At 42.2% G+C, this 23482-nt stretch overlaps 1 protein-coding gene across 11 annotated transcripts in view; it reads right to left on the minus strand.

The window, feature by feature from the left end:
* Positions 1 to 307: 307 nt before the first annotated feature.
* LOC114296076 (MOB kinase activator-like 1A) overlaps positions 308 to 23482 on the minus strand; it is a 64154-nt gene continuing 40979 nt past the window's right edge. For 5 of the 11 annotated variants that reach the window (XM_082903679.1, XM_082903682.1, XM_082903677.1 and 2 more), the window contains 6 exons: positions 6712 to 6760; positions 6431 to 6539; positions 5296 to 5389; positions 4412 to 4545; positions 4149 to 4315; positions 308 to 703 (listed from right to left, as the gene is read on the minus strand). In XM_082903679.1, coding sequence (XP_082759805.1) covers positions 620 to 703; positions 4149 to 4315; positions 4412 to 4545; positions 5296 to 5312 — 402 coding nt within the window. In that variant the 5' untranslated portion in view covers positions 5313 to 5389; positions 6431 to 6539; positions 6712 to 6760 and the 3' untranslated portion in view covers positions 308 to 619. Of the gene's footprint in view, positions 704 to 2164; positions 2463 to 4148; positions 4316 to 4411; positions 4784 to 5295; positions 5390 to 6430; positions 6540 to 6711; positions 6761 to 23482 lie in introns of those variants that run through there. The other 6 variants (XM_082903673.1, XM_082903671.1, XM_082903675.1 and 3 more) reach the window with 2 other exon arrangements.

The raw sequence follows: 23482 nt of genomic DNA on the forward strand, positions 1-23482 counted from the left end.
TTTTTAAATTTGATTTTTTTCAATTTTCGATTTGATTCAAGTACCTTGTACACCGAATTAGACCGAAATCAACCACTTCAACATATATTATATTTATATAATATATATATATATATATATATAATCTAATAATATAATAATATTAATAAGTATAATAAATTAATAACCTTAATTAATTAACTTTATCATCTTTATAACCTAAAATTGTAAATTCTTGTTATATACAATCTAAAACTAATATTCTTGACACCTTAGTATTTTTAATTTTATTTATTTATTTATTTTTTAATGTAGGAATTGAAAAGTATTTATTAAATGGATGAATTAGATATGTTTGAAATGGTGGACAAAAACTAATGGGGAACTTACCAATAAGTTCCATATACAAAGTTCAAAACCCATCTAATCCCAAAACAAAACATTTGCACTAATTAGTCCTATATATTTTTAATTATTACCAAAAAATCTTATTATTTTTTTATTTTTTAATTTACAGACGCTGTTCCATCCCACTACCGTCGAATTTTTGTCAGACGGTCATCGGAGACTCGTCGGAATGTTCAACATCACCGGAAAGTCGCCGAAGTATTGCCGGAAGTTCACCGGAGTGTTTTGAACGTCAATGAAAGTCGCCGGAATGTCCAGAACATTCGCTGGACGTTAAGAACATCATTGGAGACTCACTGGAATGTCCAAAATATTGCTGAAAAAGAAAAAAGAATAAATGAAGAAATTAGAGCGAAAAAACGTAAAAAAATGTGCTAAATATTGATAAACCAAAAAGGGAAAAAAAATGTAACAACAAAAAATAGCAACAATAGGAAAAAAAAAAACATATGTTATTTTTCAATTTTTGTAACGTTTAAGCAAATAATCTTCAATATTAATCAAATTGAAAAGCAAACTTTGAAACTATAAAATGTTCCAATTTCAAAGTAAAAATCTATTAGGCATTTATCCTTATTAACCAAATTGAAAAATATATTATGAACTGCAAAATTTTGCAGTTTTAAACCATAATTCATTCCAGTACCAAAACAAATTGAAACTATAAAATTTTATAATTTTCACCACCTGTAACTAAAACTCAAAAACAACTTGTTCAAAACTTGAATTTTTTCCCCATTAAAATAGAAAAATAGAAGTGTATAACAGATAAAATGTAAAAAAATTAAGAGATCGAATGAGAGTATAGTGAGAGGATTGTATTCCGATAACTATTTTTTTATTTAGATCTACTCAAATCTGATGTAGATCTACATCAGATCTAAGTAAATCTACTCATCTTCTTCGTCAAAAACATATCTTCTTCACTGTCGGTGACGGTGAAGTAAAAGAGTTGGTAGTCAATGGTTGTCGGTGAACCCCAATCGATGGTAATCGTCGGTGACTATATATCAGAAAGAGAAAGAGAAGAAGAAGATGTGGTTGCCCGTCAACAATTGCTAGAAATCACAAAGAACAAAAGAGGTAGAGAAGAAGAAAGGCAGAGAAGAAGAAAAACGTTACAGGACTTTTGAGTATAAACAAAAGATTATAGGACTAAATAGGCTACATGTTTTTCAAAGAAGACTTCTTGATAATTTGCCTAGAACTAATTTAATGTTTTTATATAGATCAGTAATTATATGTAAAAATGACTCAAGTTTAAAAGATCTTAGACCGATTAAACCACACTAAATCAAACTGAATCGCTTTAATCGGTTCAACTTAGTATGATTTGATGAAAGAAGTGATCTGTATTGGTGTTCAAAATAATAAAATCGACATTATTAGTTCGATAAATTTTTTTACATAAATACCAACTGTACTGAACCGATTATATCCCTATTCTATATATCAATCAATCAAATTGTCTCACACCCATCTATTCAACTACTAAAAAATAATAATAATAATAATAAAAATAAAAATATCCCAAAATCATTTTCAAAACTCTTTTTATCAACTTATCTTTCAAAATATAATTCAAAACTCAAAAATCGGTTCAATTCAGTACAGTTTGATAAAAGAAGTGATTTGTATTGATGTTCAAATAAAATCGAAATTATCAATTTGGTGAATTTTTTTACCTAAATACCAGCTGTACCGAATCGATTACATCCCTATTCTACCTATCAATCAATCAAATTGTCTCACACCCATATATTCAATTACAAAATAGAATAATAATAATAATAATAAAATCCCAAAATTATTTTCAAAACTCTTTACATCAACTTATCTTTCAAAATATAATTCAAAACTCAAAACTCTTTATACAAACTAAACCAAACGCAGGAGACTGCATCCATTACAAAAATATAAAAATAGAGAAGAATTTAAAAGGCTGCATGAGATGCGAAACAAAAGCTCACAATGCGTTTCCCCAATACAAAATAAATTTTAAAAAAGAACTGTAAGATAGACTCAATAAGCTCGTATAGGGGTGCAAGCTCCCCCTTATCAATCAACTGGAATTCCTGCACCACCCATCATCACACAGTCAATAAGACATAACTGGAGCAATAATGTAATAGAATAGGAACAAATCACACCCAAAGAAATAAAATAAACTCTAATTCTCAATATTAAAGAACTCTCAATTCAATTCATATTCCAAGCAAAATAACCCTTAATACATAGAAAACCTTGATTTAAAAGTTTCCAAAATAAAACAAGACATAATTAAATCCTATAATAAAATCCTAAATAATATTCTAATATTGCAATAATTCCTATACTTCTAAATTAAAAATAAAATAAAATAAAAGCAACCCTTCAAATCTTCCTCAACCAATACTTTTTATGTCCTTGTCAATGTGTGTTGTGTGTGTTTAATAGAGATAAAGAGTGCTAACAACAAACCTTGTCATTCAGCCAAGCCACTCTTTTAAGTTCACAATCTATTTTGTATCCAATTTTGTTAAATATTTTTCTTTCACTTTTTATGCATTGTGTAGATTGCAAAGTGTTGTATTATAAAACTCTTCTTCGTCACCTTCTTTTTTGATGAAATGCAAAACTTTTCCCCATCGAGTTTTCTATTGTATACTATTAGATTTACACTTTACATAATATTATATTTTTCACAATATCTACACTTCCTTTTAGTATAATTTAGGCTTATTTTGTGTAGACTTTTTAAGAAATGTTTATTTAAATTAAATTAATACGTAATTTTTCTTTTACGGTAGGATCTTACGATCTTCAATCTGATTTTAGGATCCAATCATGTGAACTCCTCCAACAATCTAATGTAGGATCCCGATATTAACAACCTTCCGGTAGGTATGGTGGTAGAGGTGAGGAAGGTTGGGTAGGGAGGTGAAGAGGGGTGGCAGGGGAGGTTGGGAAGTAAGGACGCTCTGCAAGGTCCAAAAAGAGGAAGGCGGTGGTGGGGAGGTTGCGGGTTCAAAGGTAGAAAATGAAGATAAGAGTAATTTGGTCTTAACAAATTAAAAATTGACTTCAACTAATATTTTTTTTTTCTTTTTTTCTTTTTTTCTCACTCTAAATAGGTGCATGCCACAATTTTCATCCATTTGACGGGAAATGTAATAGCAACATTGTAGTTCAAAACCATGAAGAAGGTATGTGGCTAATTTTAAAAGATAGGAGGTTAAATACTATTAGCCCATACCACAAGGGTGTATAAAAAAAAAAACAAAAAAGATTTGATTTTGCCATTGCAATCAACATCCTAGTAAAATATACCAAAACCAAGTGTGGGTAAAAAGAGGATATAGGCCTCGTTTGGGAACTTGGCTATTTTAGTTGGCTTTTAGCTCTTTTATAAGATGAAAAAAAGTTGTGTTTGGGATGATTTTTTGATTTTTTTTATAGTTGAATAGATGGTTGTGAGAAAAAAAGTGAATGATCGATGTGTAGGATGTGACATTTTACCTTATTGACTATTTTAGCCTTTTTTTTTTTTATTTTAGCCAAAATCCTTCATGCCAAACTCTCCCTTCCCACTATCTAACAATTTTTACCAAATCTAGAAATTAAATTACTCGATAGACAAACCAATTGTGGTACAAAATTATGTAAGCATATAAATGGAAGACAATGTAATGAATTTCGGCCATTTTACAATTATAATTGAATGTAGAAAAGGAACTGTGAGATTGAACAATCTAAAACTTGGATGAAGTTGGATAACTTACCCATGTAAAAAGAACAAAATGCTTGAAACAAGTATTAAGATGAGCTTCTTCCTTTAGTAGACTCACAATCTTCTCAAAATGTGTGTGATAGATGTGCGCATACACATGGAACAATCGCTTGAATATTGTCTTAACAACATCTTGAAAATTCGGTGGAAATGATGCCCCTGCAGGATATACAGAAGATTAAAAAAAAGTACGGCCTTTTTTGATTAAAACAAGAACAAACCATATGTTTACTGTATTAAGCAAACAACACGTACCCAACTTTTGAGGAAAAATTGATTTATCATCGAGCTGAGCCTCAATCCAGTCCATCAAATACTCTACATATTTAGAAGCAGACACCTCTATGGGTTTCTTTATACTAACTCCATCAGCCCATCTATACTCGCATCTGTGAGGAGGCAAAATTGAAGATTTGCAATTTGAATGCAACATAATTCAGACATAATCTAATTATAAACAAATGTACATGCTTAAAGCAGATCTGAAATTGTATCATCCTGACAATCAACTTAACTAGCATGTTTCAATAAGTAACAATTAACTAAACTTTGTTGATTAGCTCCACATAATGATCTCTGACTACTTTCTCGGCCTTTTCCTTGCCCTTTCTTGGCCCTTTCTTTTCCCTATCATGATATCTGATTCATTAGACATGTTGGCATGGTTTTAAACCTCATTAATTAAATTTGATTTGCACCGGCAGATACCTTCATATAAACTTGTACCAACTAATTCCATACCATCTTTGGTTACAATATCCTATATATTCCCATCCCTTAATACAAGTGACTTTCCAAAACATTTTTACCATTTAGACTTAATATCCCTCTAGTGGTAAATGCAGAATATTATATGCAATTCCAAATACAATAAAATATGTAATGTTACAATCAGAGCACTTGGAACTTTCAAAGAAACCAAAATTTCTATCCCAACAGTTTTAAAGTTATTTTCCATGTCTTTGTAGTCCAAGAGAGAGAGAGAGTCGCACTAATTAAAGAAAAGAGTGTCGCAAGAACATTTCTTTTTTTTTCCCACAAGTATATCACCCGTAGAGCTTAACATCAAGCAAAGCTACACCAAACATTCCGTCAATAAAACAAGAAAGACAATTCTTAGGAGGACTGAAGAAAGATACATTGGTCCTGCTGTCATTAATGGACAGCTTGATGCAGTGCAGAATTCTGTAAGAGTGCCATACAGAATGTTCACTTGATTGAAGAAGTCAACAGCTGCAGCCACAAAAAATCAAATTAAAAATATGCTAACAATAATTGCAATTGATAAAAAAATGTATGACCATGGATATGAGCGCACACCAATGTACAAAAATATGCATATATTGTATAAAAAAATTGTATTTCTGAAACAAATGGTTTACTTTCAAGAGAGTTAAAAAAGTTGAGGCAAATTAGGTATTAGATTCTTCATTCAATTAAATTCTAGGCAGTTTAGGCCTTTTTTTTTTTTTTTTCTGAGGGATAATAAACTAGGAGAATTTAACAATGAATGCAAGGGGGGGAATACAAGCAAGAAGGATTGAGTTATCCTTCTGAAGACAAACAAGAAAAAGAAAAAAGAATCTCAACAATGCAACTAGAGATAGAATCCAAAAGAACCATTCCCAACACTGACCAAGCATAATCGGAGGTCAGTATCAAACATAATTCTAAACCTTTAAGTCATCCTGAATTTTACTCAGAATCAATTAGACAACAATGGCTTTAAGTTGCAGTATGAAGTATCAAGCATGTTACAGAGTCCAAAAAAATATGCATAATGTAACAGGAAATGGGACTTTTTGAGTCATGATTTGTTGTTTAAATGTGTAAACCTAAATGACACCTACTAACGTTTGAAACAACTCTTCAGAGAAATTTATACGACTTATTATTAATAATGGTTCGTGAGTTTATGTTTTTTAAAGCTGTTTTGTGGAACTTCTAGTTAAGATTTAGCAAATGATGAACACAAAATAATATGTACACACAAGCACCAAATCAAGTTGTGCTAGCTATTACCCCATCAGTTCACCAACATCATATTATATTATTTTTTCTTTTAAGAAAATTTAATAAAAGACAGAAGCATTAGTAATTGATATTTAGTTAACAGTAATATGCAATGGAGACTTACATGCTGAAGTTCCAAAAAATATAACAGCAGATAGATGAGAAATCAGTACAAATTTAAAGACAGGACAGAATCTTAGACATGGCACTGCAGAAAATCATATAGTTATGGAAGTCATAGGTTTAAGTTAATTTTCTTACTATTTACAGCCAACCACTCATTAGGATGTTCACCAGGAGGCAGTCGAACAGCTTCCCTTAAGTTTCCACTACCTAAGGTAGCATCAATATGATTTTGAAGCTGTGCAGCCTGTGTGAGAATAAAACACAAATGGAGAAAAAGCATCAACAACAAAACGGCTAGCTCCAAAGAGCTGGGATTCATACTTTCTTGAGTTGAATCTCAGTAGCACAAAAATAAATAAATAGAAGGGCAAAGGAGACAACTTGAAAACCCATTGCCTTTAAGTTAGAACACCAACCTTACTTCCTGATGGAGCACTCTTCTTAGGCTGAAATGTCTTCTGGTTTCTGCACATTTCAAGGGTAGGAGATATAATTAGCAATGGAAAAATAACCAAGGAAAACAATAACCCATCTTCTAGGCTTGTATTTAATAGAAAAAATGAGCAATCAAAACCACTTTATATACCAAAAGAAAAAAGAAATCCTTTTTCCCAATTCCCAAGAAGACACTGATATCTTAATCCATAATTTTCATGTACTTCAATGAAAAAATAGAATAAAACATACTCTTAAGTCAAATTTAGGATTCTCGAGGATGCAGTAAGATGAACGAAACTATGAATTAATAATGGCATTAGAATAGAAAGAAAATACACACTTAAATTTTTTTGAATACACTGTCTATACAGTTAAAGAAGAAAACAAAAACAAAAAAACCACCTTTCATTTCCATAACAACTTACAAAATCCATATTTGACCAAAAAGTCATCCCAGATGACCGCAAAATAAAGCCATCGCACTCAATCTTCACAAAAAGTACAACTAAAGGCGGCTCACGCTTATTCGAGGCCCAAAGAAAAAAATGTAAATGGGGCCTCTTATAATTTCTCACACTGTAATTTTATTTTTTATATTATAATTTTTATTTAAAATTCATATCAATATCCCTAAACTTCACAATCAAAATAATTTTTTTAAAAAGACCTCAATTTTCTATCTTGACTAAAAGAATGAAAGACGTGTCATGTAAATGTAATGATGAGGCCCTTTTGTTATCTAATGTGTGACACCCTAGATTTTCAAAGGTTAATCAAGCGAAAACTAATTAATCTAAGCGTGAGGTTTTAGAAAGAAATCTCGTTCTTGTTCATTTAATTGTTGAAAATCCTCTTTTCTTAACAATATTCTTTACTTTTTCAAAATATAATATAATTGAAAGTGAAAGTGACAATACCAATGGGAACCACAAACCCACTCTCTGTATTTTACCTTCCTTACATGCTTTCCATAATATACATTATATAACACAAAAAAATTAAATACATGCCGCTTTTCAAATACAATGCCCCACGGACTTGCAACCATGAAATGGATATTGCCCATTTTTAAAGAAAAAGGCACTCAGCCAAATCAAAAAATACGGTTCAAAACTGAATAAAAGGAAATAAGAGCACTACAGGCTACAGCTCATCATCACATAATCCCTACATCTTGATACAACCAGTTGCTAATCCTCAAGTCTGAAAACATTTCCTGTACACATTTATAGGCAGGGGGTGAGCAAACAACTAGCTCACCAAGCAATCTCATATAATTACTTTACAATACATGCGGATACGGTGATAAAACATATATCCACAAAAATGACATGAAATGCCCAACTTTTAGATTTACTTGTTCAATCACTTTAAGACCCATTTATTTAACTAAGTCCCGCAAGTTAGCTTAAATAATTAATAATTTATCCAAAAGATAATAACCACATATACATCTTTTATCAATGGGATCACAAGTCCGATTATTTAAATAAGTCACTCTAGTTAACTTAAATAAATGAATAGATTCCAACACTTTAAATCAAAATAATTTAAGTAACTCACTCTTGTTAACTTAAATAAATAATCAACTTTAACACTTGCTAACCTAGCCTCAATTCCACTTTATTTAATTAACTCTATCTAACCTGGCCTCAATTCCACTTTATTTAATTAACTCTATCTAGTTAAATAAATAAATAGCTTTAAAATATAATAACCACCAACAAGGCGTACAATACTTGTCTTCAAGGCTATGACCCACCTCATCACCAATACCGTGTCCGAGCGGAAAATTAATAATAGGTCCTACATACCCACACTTAGGGCTCACCCTTAGGGCTCGGCGGGCCGAAATCGTGTAACAATCACTAGAAGGCCCGGGAAACACCTCGAACATCTCAGGAGGGACCAATTTGAGTTGTGAAAACTTAAAGAACAGGTGCGGGACGATCGGTTTGAAAACTAGGTCAGAAAATACCCTTTTCTAACGCTTAAGCTTGGAAGTAGGCCATCGGGGGGCCAAAATCATGTAACAGTCGCAAGCAGGGCCGGGAACACCTCAAACACCTCGGGTGTGACCAACGCGAACTGTGAAAACTTAAGGAACTAGCACGGGACTCCCGGTTTGAAAACTAAGTTGGAAAGAGACACATTTTCCAAACTTAAGCTTGGAAATAGGACATCGGGGCGGCTAAAACCGTGTAACAGTCACGAGAAGGACCGGGAAATGCCCCAAACATCTCGGGAGGGTCCGAGATAAGTTGCGGAGACTTACGGGACTAGCACGGGACTCTCGGTCTGAGAACTAAATCAAAAAATACACTTTTTTCAAACTTAAGCTCGAAAATAAGCCGTCGGGGGCCAAAATCGTGTAACAGTCACGACAAGGCCCGGAGAACATGTCAAACACCCCGAGAGGGACCAATGTAAGTTGTGAAAACTTACGGAACTAGCACGGGACTCCCGATTTGAAAACTAAGTCCGAAACGGCACTTTTCTCGTACATAAGCTTGAAAATAGTCCATCGGGAGGCAAAAATCGTGTGACAGTCAAGAGAAGGTCCGGGGAACACCTCGATCACCAAGGGAATGACCAACGTGACCTGTGGAAACTTACGGAACTCGCATGGCACTCCCGGTCTGAAAACTAAGTCAAGAGATGCACTTCCTAAACACTTAAGTTTGAAAACAGGCCACCGGGGGTCCCCCAAAATCCTATAACAGTCCCGAAAAGACCCGTGGAACACCTCCAACACCTCAGGAGACACCAATGCAAGTTGTGGAAACTTACGGAACTAGCGTGGGACTTCCGGTTTGAAAACTAGGTCGGAAAATACACTTTTCTAACGCTTAAGCTTGGAAGTCGACCATCGGGGGGCCCAAATCATGTAACAGTCGCAAGGAGGGCCGGGAACACCTCAAACACCTCGGGTGTGACCAACGCGAGCTGTGAAAACTTAAGGAACAAGCACGGGACTCCCGGTTTGAAAACTAAGTTGGAAAGAGACACTTTTTCCAAAACTTAAGCTTGGAAATTGGACATCGGGGCGGCTAAAACCGTGTAACAGTCACGAGAAGGACCGGGAAATGCCCCAAACACCTCGGGGAGGGTCCGAGGTAAGTTGCGGAGACTTACGGAACTAGCACGGGACTCTCGGTCTGAGAACTAAATCAAAAAATGCACTTCTTTCACACATAAGCTCGAAAATAAGCCGTCGGGGGCTAAAATCGGGTAATAGTCACGAGAAGGCCCGGGGAACACCTTAAACAACCCGGGAGGGACCAATGTAAGTTGTGAAAACTTACGGAACTAGCACGGGACTCCCGGTTTGAAAACTAAGTCCGAAACGGCACTTTTCTCGCACCTAAACTTGAAAATAGTCCATCGGGAGGCAAAAATCGTGTGACAGTCAAGAGAAGGTCCGGGGAACACCTCGAACACCTAGGGAATGACCAACGTGACCTGTGGAAACATACGGAACTCGCATGGGACTCCCGGTCTGAAAACTAAGTCAAGAGATGCACTTCCTAAACACTTAAGTTTGAAAACAGGCCATCGGAGGCCCCCCAAAATCCTGTAACAGTGCCGAGAAGGCCCGTGGAACACCTCCAACACCTCGGGAGACACCAATGCAAGTTGTGGAAACTTACGGAACTAGCGCGGGACTTCCGGTTTGAAAACTAGGTCGGAAAAGTTACTTTTTTCACACTTAAGCTTGAGAATAGGGCTCGGCGGGCCGAAATCGTGTAACAATCACGAGAAGGCCCGGGAAACACCTCGAACATTTCAGGAGGGACCAATTTGAGTTGTGAAAACTTAAAGAATAGGTACGGGACTCTCGATTTGAAAACTAGGTCAGAAAATACACTTTTCTAATGCTTAAGCTTCGAAGTAGGTCATCGGGGGGCCAAAATCATGTAACAGTCGCAAGGAGGGCCAGGAACACCTCAAACACCTCGGGTGTGACCAACGCGAGCTGTGAAAACTTAAGGAACTAGCACGGGACTCCTGGTTTGAAAACAAAGTTGGAAAGAGACACTTTTTCCAAACTTAAGCTTGGAAATAGGACACCGGGGCGGCTAAAACCGTGTAATAGTCACGAGAAGGACCGGGAAATGCCCCAAACATCTCGGGAGGTCTGAGATAAGTTGCGGAGACTTACGGGACTAGCACGGGACTCTCGGTCTGAGAACTAATTCAAAAAATGCACTTTTTTCAAACTTAAGCTCAAAAATAAGCCGTCGGGTGCCAAAATCGTATAACAGTCACGAGAAGGCCCGGGGAACACGTCAAACACCCCGGGAGGGACCAATGTAAGTTGTGAAAACTTACGGAACTAGCACGGGACTCCCGGTTTGAAAACTAAGTCCGAAACGGCACTTTTCTCGTACATAAGCTTGAAAATAGTCCATCGAGAGGCAAAAATCGTGTGACAGTCAAGAGAAGGTCCGGGGAACACCTCGAACACCTAGGGAATGACCAACAAAACCTGTGGAAACTTACGGAACTCGCATGGGACTCCCGGTCTGAAAACTAAGTCAAGAGATGCACTTCCTAAACACTTAAATTTGAAAACAGGCCATCGGGGGCCCCTCAAAATCCGGTAAAAGTCCCGAGAAGGCCCGTGGAACACCTCCAACACCTTGGGAGACACCAATGCAAGTTGTGGAAACTTACGGAACTAGCGTGGGACTTCCGGTTTGAAAACTAGGTCGGAAAAGGTACTTTTTTCACACTTAAGCTTGAGAATAGGGCTCGGCGGGCCGAAATCGTGTAACAGTCACTAGAAGGCCCGGGAAACACCTCGAACATCTCAGGAGGGACCAATTTGAGTTGTGAAAACTTAAAGAACAGGCGCGGGACTCTCGATTTGAAAACTAGGTCAGAAAATACACTTTTCTAACGCTTAAGCTTGGAAGTAGGCCACCGGGGGGCCAAATTCATGTAACAGTCGCAAGGAGGGCCGGGAACACCTCAAACACCTCAGAAGTGACCAACGCGAGCTTTGAAAACTTACGGAACTAGCACGGGACTCCCGGTTTGAAAATAAGTTGGAAAGAGACACTTTTTCCAAACTTAAGCTTGGAAATAGGACACCGGGGCGGCTAAAACCGTGTAACAGTCACAAGAAGAACCGGGAAATGCCCCAAACACCTCGGGGAGGGTCCGAGGTAAGTTGCGGAGAATTACGGAACTAGCACGGGACTCTCGGTCTGAGAACTAAATCAAAAAATGCACTTTTTTCAAACTTAAGCTCGAAAATAAGCCGTCGGGGGCCAAAATCGTGTAACAGTAACGAGAAGGCCCGGGGAACACGTCAAACACCCCGGGAGAGACCAATGTAAGTTGTGAAAACTTACGAAACTAGCACGGGACTCCCGGTTTGAAAACTAAGTCCGAAACGGAGCTTTTCTCGTACCTAAGCTTGAAAATAGTCCGTCGGGGGGCAAAAATCGTGTGATAGTCAAGAGAAGGTCCGGGGAACACCACGAACACCTAGGGAACGACCAACGTGAGCTGTGGAAACTTACGGAACTCGCATGGGACTCCCGGTCTGAAAACTAAGTCAAGAGATGCACTTCCTAAACACTTAAGTTTGAAAACAGGCCATCGGGGGCACCCAAAATCCTGTAACAGTCCTGATAGGGCCCGTGGAACACCTCCAACCCCTCGGGAGACACCAATGCAAGTTATGGAAACTTACGAAACTAGCGCGGGACTTCTAGTTTGAAAACTAGGTCGGAAAAGGTACTTTTTCCACACTTAAGCTTGAGAATAGGGCTCAGCGGGCCGAAATCGTGTAACAATCACTAGAAGGCCCGGGAAAAACCTCGAACATCTCAGGAGGGACCAATTTGAGTTGTGAAAACTTAAAGAACAGGCGCGGGACTCTCGATTTGAAAACTAGGTCAGAAAATACGCTTTTCTAACGCTTAAGCTTGGAAGTAAGCCATCGGGGGGCCAAAATCATGTAACAGTCGCAAGGAGTGCCGGGAACACCTCAAACACCTCGGGTGTGACCAACGCAAGCTGTGAAAACTTAAGGAACTAGCACGGGACTCCCGGTTTGAAAACTAAGTTGGAAAGAGACAGTTTTTCCAAACTTAAGCTTGGAAATAGGACACCGGGGCGGCTAAAACCGTGTAACAGTCACGAGAAGGACCGGGAAATGCCCCAAACACCTCGGGGAGGGTCCGAGGTAAGTTGCGGAGACTTACGGAACTAGCACGGGACTCTCGGTCTGAGAACTAAATCAAAAAATGCACTTTTTTCAAACTTAAGTTCGAAAATAAGCCGTCGGGTGCCAAAATTGTGTAAAAGTCACGAGAAGGTCCGGGGAACACGTCAAACACCCCGGGAGGGGCCAATGTAAGTTGTGAAAACTTACGGAACTAGCACGGGACTCCCGGTTTGAAAACTAGGTCCGAAACGGCACTTTTCTCGTACCTAAACTTGAAAATAGTCCATCGGGAGGCAAAAATCATATGACAGTCAAGAGATGGTCCGGTGAACACCTCAACCACCTAGGAAATGACCAACATGAGTTGTGAAATCTTACGGAACTCGCATGGGACTCTCGGTCTGAAAACTAAGTCAAGAGATGCACTTCCTAAACACTTAAGTTTGAAAACAGGCCATCGGGGGCCCACCAAAATCCTGTAACATTGCCGAGAAGGCCCGTGGAAAACCTCCAACTCCTCGGGAGACACCAATGCAAGTTGTGGAAACTTACGGAACTAGCGCGGGACTTCCGGTTTGAAAATTAGGTCGGAAAAGGTACTTTTTTCACACTTAAGCTTGAAAATAGGGCTCGGCGGGTCCAAATCATGTAACAATCACGAGAAGGCCCGGGAAACACCTCGAACATCTCAGGAGGGACCAATTTGAGTTGTGAAAACGTAAAGAACAGGTGCGGGACTCTCGATTTGAAAACTAGGTCAGAAAATACACTTTTCTAACGCTTAAGCTTGGAAGTAGGCCATCGGGTGGCCAAAATCATGTAACAGTCGCAAGGAGGGCCGAGAACACCTCAAACACCTCAGAAGTGACCAACGCGAGCTGTGAAAACTTACGAAACTAGCACGGGACTCCCGGTTTGAAAACTAAGTTGGAAAGAGACACTTTTTCCAAACTTAAGCTTGAAAATAGGACACCGGGGCGGCTAAAACCTTGTAACAATCATGAGAATGACCGGGAAATGCCCCAAACACCTCGGCGAGGGTCCGAGGTAAGTTGCGGAGACTTACGGAACTAGCACGGGACTCTCGATCTGAGAACTAAATCAAAAAATGCACTTTTTTCAAACTTAAGCTCGAAAATAAGCCGTCGGGGGCCAAAATCGTGTAACAGTCACGAGAAGGCTTGGGGAACACCTCAAACACACCGGGAGGGACCAATGTAAGTTGTGAAAACTTACGGAACTAGCACGGGACTCCCGGTTTGAAAACTAAGTCCGAAACGGCACTTTTCTCGTACCTAAACTTGAAAATAGTCCATCGGGAGGCAAAAATCGTGTGACAGTCAAGAGAAGGTCCGGGGAACACCTCAAACACCTAGGGAATGACCAACGTGAGTTGTGAAAACATACAGAACTCGCATGGGACTCCCGATCTGAAAACTAAGTCAAGAGATGCACTTCCTAAATACTTAAGTTTGAAAACAGGCCATCGGGGGCCACCAAAATCCTGTAACAGTCCCGAGAAGGCCCGTGGAACACCTCCAACACCTCGGGAGACACCAATGCAAGTTGTGGAAACTTACGGAACTAGCGCGGGACTTCTGGTTTGAAAACTAGGTCGGAAAAGGTACTTTTTTCACACTTAAGCTTGAGAATAGGGCTCGGCGGGCTGAAATCGTGTAACAATCACGAGAAGGCCCGGAAAACACCTTGAACATCTTAGGTGGGACCAATTTGAGTTGTGAAAACATGAAGAACAGGCGCGGGACTCTCGATTTGAAAACTAGGTCAGAAAATACACTTTTCTAACGCTTAAGCTTGGAAATAGGCCATCGGGGGGCCAAAATCATGTAACAGTCGCAAGGAGGGCCAGGAACACCTCAAACACCTTGGGTGTTACCAACACGAGCTGTGAAAACTTACGGAACTAGCACGGGACTCCCGGTTTGAAAACTAAGTTAGAAAGAGACACTTTTTCCAAACTTAAGCTTGGAAATAGGACATCGGGGCGGCTAAAACCGTGTAACAGTCACGAGAAGGACCGGGAAATGCCCCAAACCCCTCGGGGAGGGTCCGAGGTAAGTTGCGCAGACTTACGGAACTAGCACGGGACTCTCGGTCTGAGAACTAAATCAAAAAATGCACTTTTGTCAAACTTAAGCTCGAAAATAAGCCGTCGGGGGCCAAAATCGTGTAACAGTCACGAGAAGGCCCGCGGAACACGTCAAACACCCCGGGAGGGACCAATGTAAGTTGTGAAAACTTACGGAACTAGCACGGGACTCCCGGTTTGAAAACTAAGTCCGAAACGGCACTTTTCTCGTACCTAAGCTTGAAAATAGTCCATCGGGAGGCAAAAATCGTGTGACAGTCAAGAGAAGGTCCGGGGAACACCACGAACACCTAGGGAATGACCAACGTGAGCCGTGAAAACTTACGGAACTCGCATGGGACTCCCGGTCTGAAAACTAAGTCAAAATATTCACTTCCTAAACACTTAACTTTGAAAATAAGCCATCGGGGGCCCCCCAAAATCCTGTAACAGTCCCCCGAGAAGGCCCGTGGAACAATTCCAACACCTCGGGAGACACCAATGCAAGCTGTGGGAACTTACGAAACTAGAGCGGGACTTCCGGTTCGAAAACTAGGTCGGAAAAGGTACTTTTTTTCACACTTAAGCCTGAGAATAGTCCTCGGCGGGCCGAAATCGTGTAACAATCACGAGAAGGCCCGGGGAACACGTCAAACACCCCGGGAGGGACCAATGTAAGTTGTGAAGACTAACGGAACAAGCACGGGACTCCCAGTTTGAAAACTAAGTCCGAAACGACACTTTTCTCGCACCTTAGCTTGAAAATAGTCCATCGGGGGGCCAAAATCGTGTGACAGTCAAGAGAAGGTCTGGGGAACACCTCAAACACCTAGGGAATGACCAACGTAAGCTGTGGAAGCTTACGGAACTCGCATAGGACTCCCGGTTCGAAAACTAAGTCAAAATATTCACTTCCTAAACACTTAAGTTTGAAAATAGGCCATCGGGGGCCCACCAAAATCCTGTAACAGTCCCCCGAGAAGGCCCGTGGAACAATTCCAACACCTCGGGAGACACCAATGCAAGCTGTGGGAACTTACGGAACTAGCGCGGGACTTCCAGTTTGAAAACTAGGTCGGAAAAGGTACTTTTTTTCACACTTAAGCCTGAGAATAGTCCTCGGCGGGCCGAAATCGTGTAACAATCACGAGAAGGCCCAGGGAACACCTCGAACATCTCAGGAGGGACCAAATTGAGCTGTGAAAAGTTAACGAACAGGCGCGGGACTCCCAATTTGAAAACGAGGTCGGAAAATACACTGTTCTAACACTTAAGCTTGGAAGTAGGCCATCGGGGGGCCAATATCATGTAACAGTCGCAAGAAGGGCCGGGAACACCTCAAACACCTCAAGAGTGACCAACGCGAGCTGTGAAAACTTACGGAACTAGCACGGGACTCTCGGTTTCAAAACTAAGTTGGAAAGAGACACTTTTTCCACACTTAAGCTTGGAAATAGGACACCGGGGGGGCCGAAATCGTGTAACAGTCATGAGAAGGACCGCGAAATGCCCCAAATACCTTGGGGAGGAACCAAGGTAAGTTGCGGAGACTTACGGAACAAGCACGGGACTCTCGGTCTGAGAACTAAATCAAAAAATGCACTTTTTTTAAACTTAAGCTCGAAAATAAGCCGCCGGGTGCCAAAATTGTGTAACAGTCAAGAGAAGCCCCAGGGAACACGTCAAACACCCCGGGAGGGACCAATGTAAGTTGTGAAAGCTTACGGAACTAGCACGGGACTCCCGGTTTGAAAACTAAGTCCGAAACGGCACTTTTCTCGTACCTAAGCTTGAAAATAGTCCATCGGGGGGCAAAAATCGTGTGATAGTCAAGAGAAGGTCCGGGGAACACCTCAAACACCTAGGGAATGACCAACGTGAACTGTGGAAACTTACGGAACTCGCATGGGACTCCCAGTCTGAAAATTAAGTCAAGAGATGCACTTCCTAAATACTTAAGTTTGAAAACAGGCCATCGGGGGCCCCCAAAATCCTGTAACAGTCGCGGGACTCTCGATTGAAAACTTGGTCAGAAAATACACCTTTCTAACACTTAAGCTAGGAAGTAGGCCATTGGGGGTCCAAAATCATGTAACAGTCGCAAGGAGGGCCGAGAAAACCTCAAACACCTCGAGTGTGACCAACGCGAGCTGTGAAAACTTACGAAACTAGCACGGGACTCCCGGTTTGAAAACTCAGTTGGAAAGAGACACTTTTTCCACACTTAAGCTTGGAAATAGGACACCGTGGGGGCCAAAACCGTGGAACAGTCACGAGAAAGATCGGAAAATGCCCCAAATACCTCGGGAGGGTCCAAGGTAAGTTACGGAGACTTACGGAACTAGCACGGGACTCCCGGTTTGAGAACTAAGTCCGAAACGACACTTTTCTCGCACCTAAGCTTGAAAATAGTCCATTGGGGAGCCAAAATCGTGTGACAGTCAAGAGAAGGTCCAGGGAACACACCTAGGGAGGGACCAACGTGAGCTGTGAAAACTTACGGAACTCGCATAGGACTGCTGGTTTGAAAACAAAGTCAAAAGTGCACTTCCTAAACACTTAAGTTTGAAAACAGGCCATCGGGGGCCCCCAAAAATCCTGTAACAGTCCCGAGAAGGCCCGTGGAACACCTCCAACACCTCGGGAGACACCAATGCAAGTTATGGAAACTTACGGAACTAGCGCGGGACTTCCGGTTTGAAAACTGGGTCGAAAAAGTTACTTTTTTCACACTTAAGCTTGAGAATAGGGCTCGGCGGGCCGAAATCGTGTAACAATCACGAGAAGGCCCGGGAAACACCTCGAACATCTCAGGAGGGACCAATTTAAGTTGTGAAAACTTAAAGACCAGGTGCGGGACTCTCGATTTGAAAACTAGGTCAGAAAATACACTTTTCTAACGCTTAAGCTTGGAAGTAAGCCATCGGGGGGCCAAAATCATGTAACAGTCGCAAGGAGGGCCGGGAACACCTCAAACACCTCGGGTGTGACCAACGCAAGCTGTGAAAACTTAAGGAACTAGCACGGGACTCCCGGTTTGAAAACTAAGTTGGAAAGAGACACTTTTTCCAAACTTAAGCTTGGAAATAGGACACCGGGGTGGCTAAAACCGTGTAACAGTCACGAGAAGGACCGGGAAATGCCCCAAACATCTCGGGAGGGTCCGAGATGAGTTGCGGAGACTTACGGGACTAGCACGGGACTCTCGGTCTGAGAACTAAATCAAAAAATGCACTTTTTTCAAACTTAAGCTCGAAAATAGGCCGTCGGGGGCCAAAATCGTGTAACAGTCACGAGAAGGCCCGCGGAACACGTCAAACACCCCGGGAGGGACCAATGTAAGTTGTGAAAACTTACGGAACTAGCACGGGACTCCCGGTTTGAAAACTAAGTCCGAAACGGCACTTTTCTCGTACATAAGCTTGAAAATAGTCCATCGAGAGGCAAAAATCGTGTGACAGTCAAGAGAAGGTCCGGGGAACACCTCGAACACCTAGGGAATGACCAACAAAACCTGTGGAAACTTACGGAACTCGCATGGGACTCCCGGTCTGAAAACTAAGTCAAGAGATGCACTTCCTAAACACTTAAGTTTGAAAACTAGCCATCGGGGGCCCCCCAAAAACCTGTAACAGTCCCGAGAAGGCCCGTGGAACACCTCCAACACCTCGGGAGACACCAATGCAAGTTGTGGAAACTTACGGAACTAGCGCGGGACTCCCCGTTTGAAAACTAGGTCGGAAAAGGTACTTTTTTCACACTTAAGCTTGAGAATAGGGCTCGGCGGGCCCAAATCGTGTAACAGTCACGAGAAGGCCCGGGAAACACCTCGAACATCTCAGGAGGGACCAATTTGAGTTGTGAAAACTTAAAGAACAGGCGCGGGACTCTCGATTTGAAAACTAGGTCAGAAAATACACTTTTCTAACGCTTAAGCTTGGAAGTAAGCCATCGGGGGGCCAAAATCATGTAACAGTCGCAAGGAGGGCCGGGAACACCTCAAACACCTCGGGTGTGACCAACGCAAGCTGTGAAAACTTAAGGAACTAACACATGACTCCCGGTTTGAGAACTAAGTTGGAAAGAGACACTTTTTCCAAACTTAAGCTTGGACATAGGACACCGGGGCGGCTAAAACCGTGTAACAGTCACGAGAAGGACCGGGAAATGCCCCAAACACCTCGGGGAGGGTCCGAGGTAAGTTGCGCAGACTTACGGAACTAGCACGGGACTCTCGGTCTGAGAACTAAATCAAAAAATGCACTTTTTTCAAACTTAAGCTCGAAAATAAGCCGTCGGGGGCCAAAATCGTGTAACAGTAACGAGAAGACCCGGGGAACACGTCAAACACCTCGGGAGAGACCAATGTAAGTTGTGAAAACTTACGGAACTAGCACGGGTCACCCGGTTTGAAAACTAAGTCCGAAACGGAGCTTTTCTCGCACCTAAGCTTGAAAATAGTCCGTCGGGGGGCAAAAATCGTGCGACAGTCAAGAGAATGTCCGGCGAACACCACGAACACCTAGGGAATGACCAACGTGAGCTGTGGAAACTTACGGAACTCGCATGGGCCTCCCGATCTGAAAACTAAGTCAAGAGATGCACTTCCTAAATACTTAAGTTTGAAAACAGGCCATCGGGGGCCCCCAAAATCCTGTAACAGTCCCGGGAAGGCCCGTGGAACACCTCCAACCCCTCGGGAGACACCAATGCAAGTTATGGAAACTTACGGAACTAGCGCGGGACTTCTGGTTTGAAAACTAGGTCGGAAAAGGTACTTTTTTCACACTTAAGCTTGATAATAGGGCTCGGCGGGCCGAAATCGTGTAACAATCACGAGAAGGCCCGGGAAACACCTCGAACATCTCAGGAGGGACCAATTTGAGTTGTGAAAACTTAAAGACCAGGTGCGGGACTCTCGATTTGAAAACTAGGTCAGAAAATACACTTTTCTAACGCTTAAGCTTGGAAGTAAGCCATCGGGGGGCCAAAATCATGTAACAGTCGCAAGGAGGGCCGGGAACACCTCAAACACCTCGGGTGTGACCAACGCAAGCTGTGAAAACTTAAGGAACTAGCACGGGACTCCCGGTTTGAAAACTAAGTTGGAAAGAGACACTTTTTCCAAACTTAAGCTTGGAAATAGGACACCGGGGTGGCTAAAACCGTGTAACAGTCACGAGAAGGACCGGGAAATTGCCCAAACATCTCGGGAGGGTCCGAGATGAGTTGCGGAGACTTACGGGACTAGCACGGGACTCTCGGTCTGAGAACTAAATCAAAAAATGCACTTTTTTCAAACTTAAGCTCGAAAATAAGCCGTCGGGGGCCAAAATCGTGTAACAGTCACGAGAAGGCCCGCGGAACACGTCAAACACCCCGGGAGGGACCAATGTAAGCTGTGAAAACTTACGGAACTAGCACGGGACTCCCGGTTTGAAAACTAAGTCCGAAACGGCACTTTTCTCGTACATAAGCTTGAAAATAGTCCATCGAGAGGCAAAAATCGTGTGACAGTCAAGAGAAGGTCCGGGGAACACCTCGAACACCTAGGGAATGACCAACAAAACCTGTGGAAACTTACGGAACTCGCATGGGACTCCCGGTCTGAAAACTAAGTCAAGAGATGCACTTCCTAAACACTTAAGTTTGAAAACTAGCCATCGGGGGCCCCCCAAAAACCTGTAACAGTCCCGAGAAGGCCCGTGGAACACCTCCAACACCTCGGGAGACACCAATGCAAGTTGTGGAAACTTACGGAACTAGCGCGGGACTCCCCGTTTGAAAACTAGGTCGGAAAAGGTACTTTTTTCACACTTGAGCTTGAGAATAGGGCTCGGCGGGCCCAAATCGTGTAACAGTCACGAGAAGGCCCGGGAAACACCTCGAACATCTCAGGAGGGACCAATTTGAGTTGTGAAAACTTAAAGAACAGGCGCGGGACTCTCGATTTGAAAACTAGGTCAGAAAATACACTTTTCTAACGCTTAAGCTTGGAAGTAAGCCATCGGGGGGCCAAAATCATGTAACAGTCGCAAGGAGGGCCGGTAACACCTCAAACACCTCGGGTGTGACCAACGCAAGCTGTGAAAACTTAAGGAACTAGCACGGGACTACTGGTTTGAAAACTAAGTTGGAAAGAGACACTTTTTCCAAACTTAAGCTTGGAAATAGGACACCGGGGCGGCTAAAACCGTGTAACAGTCACGAGAAGGACCGGGAAATGCCCCAAACACCTCGGGGAGGGTCCGAGGTAAGTTGCGCAGACTTACGGAACTAGCACGGGACTCTCGGTCTGAGAACTAAATCAAAAAATGGACTTTTTTCAAACTTAAGCTCGAAAATAAGCCGTCGGGGGCAAAAATCGTGTAACAGTAACGAGAAGACCCGGGGAACACGTCAAACACCTCGGGAGAGACCAATGTAAGTTGTGAAAATTTACGGAACTAGCACGGGTCTCCCGGTTTGAAAACTAAGTCCGAAACGGAGCTTTTCTCGCACCTAAGCTTGAAAATTGTCCGTCGGGGGGCAAAAATTGTGCGACAGTCAAGAGAATGTCCGGCGAACACCACGAACACCTAGGGAATGACCAACGTGAGCTGTGGAAACTTACGGAACTCGCATGGGCCTCCCGATCTGAAAACTAAGTCAAGAGATGCACTTCCTAAATACTTAAGTTTGAAAACAGGCCATCGGGGGGCCCCAAAATCTTGTAACAGTCCCGAGAAGGCCCGTGGAACACCTCCAACCCCTCGGGAGACACCAATGCAAGTTATGGAAACTTACGGAACTAGCGCGGGACTTCTGGTTTGAAAACTAGGTCGGAAAAGGTACTTTTTTCACACTTAAGCTTGAGAATAGGGCTCGGCGGGCCGAAATCGTGTAACAATCACGAGAAGGCCCGGGAAACACCTCGAATATCTCAGGAGGGACCAATTTGAGTTGTGAAAACTTGAAGACCAGGTGCGGGACTCTCGATTTGAAAACTATGTCAGAAAATACACTTTTCTAACGCTTAAGCTTGGAAGTAAGCCATCGGGGGGCCAAAATCATGTAACAGTCGCAAGGAGGGCCGGGAACACCTCAAACACCTCGGGTGTGACCAACGCAAGCTGTGAAAACTTAAGGAACTAGCACGGGACTCCCGGTTTGAAAACTAAGTTGGAAAGAGACACTTTTTCCAAACTTAAGCTTGGAAATAGGACACCGGGGTGGCTAAAACCGTGTAACAGTCACGAGAAGGACCGGGAAATGCCCCAAACATCTCGGGAGGGTCCGAGATGAGTTGCGGAGACTTACGGGACTAGCACGGGACTCTCGGTCTGAGAACTAAATCAAAAAATGCACTTTTTTCAAACTTAAGCTCGAAAATAAGCCGTCGGGGGCCAAAATCGTGTAACAGTCACGAGAAGGCCCGCGGAACACGTCAAACACCCCGGGAGGGACCAATGTAAGTTGTGAAAACTTACAGAACTAGCACGGGACTCCCGGTTTGAAAACTAAGTCCGAAACGGCACTTTTCTCGTACATAAGCTTGAAAATAGTCCATCGAGAGGCAAAAATCGTGTGACAGTCAAGAGAAGGTCCGGGGAACACCTCGAACACCTAGGGAATGACCAACAAAACCTGTGGAAACTTACGGAACTCGCATGGGACTCCCGGTCTGAAAACTAAGTCAAGAGATGCACTTCCTAAACACTTAAGTTTGAAAACTAGCCATCGGGGGCCCCCCAAAAACCTGTAACAGTCCCGAGAAGGCCCGTGGAACACCTCCAACACCTCGGGAGACACCAATGCAAGTTGTGGAAACTTACGGAACTAGCGCGGGACTCCCCGTTTGAAAATTAGGACGGAAAATGTACTTTTTTCACACTTAAGCTTGAGAATAGGGCTCGGCGGGCCCAAATCGTGTAACAGTCACGAGAAGGCCCGGGAAACACCTCGAACATCTCAGGAGGGAGCAATTTGAGTTGTGAAAACTTAAAGAACAGGCGCGGGACTCTCGATTTGAAAACTAGGTCAGAAAATACACTTTTCTAACGCCTAAGCTTGGAAGTAAGCCATCGGGGGGTCAAAATCATGTAACAGTCGCAAGGAGGGCCGGGAACACCTCAAACACCTCGGGGGTGACCAACGCAAGCTGTGAAAACTTAAGGAACTAGCACGGGACTCCCGGTTTGAAAACTAAGTTGGAAAGAGACACTTTTTCCAAACTTAAGCTTGGAAATAGGACACCGGGGCGGCTAAAACCGTGTAACAGTCACGAGAAGGACCGGGAAATGCTCCAAACACCTCGGGGAGGGTCCGAGGTAAGTTGCGCAGACTTACGGAACTAGCACGGGACTCTCGGTCCGAGAACTAAATCAAAAAATGCACTTTTTTCAAACTTAGGCTCGAAAATAAGCCGTCGGGGGCCAAAATCGTGTAACAGTAACGAGAAGACCCGGGGAACACGTCAAACACCTCGGGAGAGACCAAT

Source organism: Camellia sinensis, chromosome 13 (assembly GCF_055761805.1).
Source record: "Camellia sinensis isolate YWXY chromosome 13, ASM5576180v1, whole genome shotgun sequence".
NCBI classification, from domain to species: Eukaryota; Viridiplantae; Streptophyta; class Magnoliopsida; order Ericales; family Theaceae; genus Camellia; species Camellia sinensis.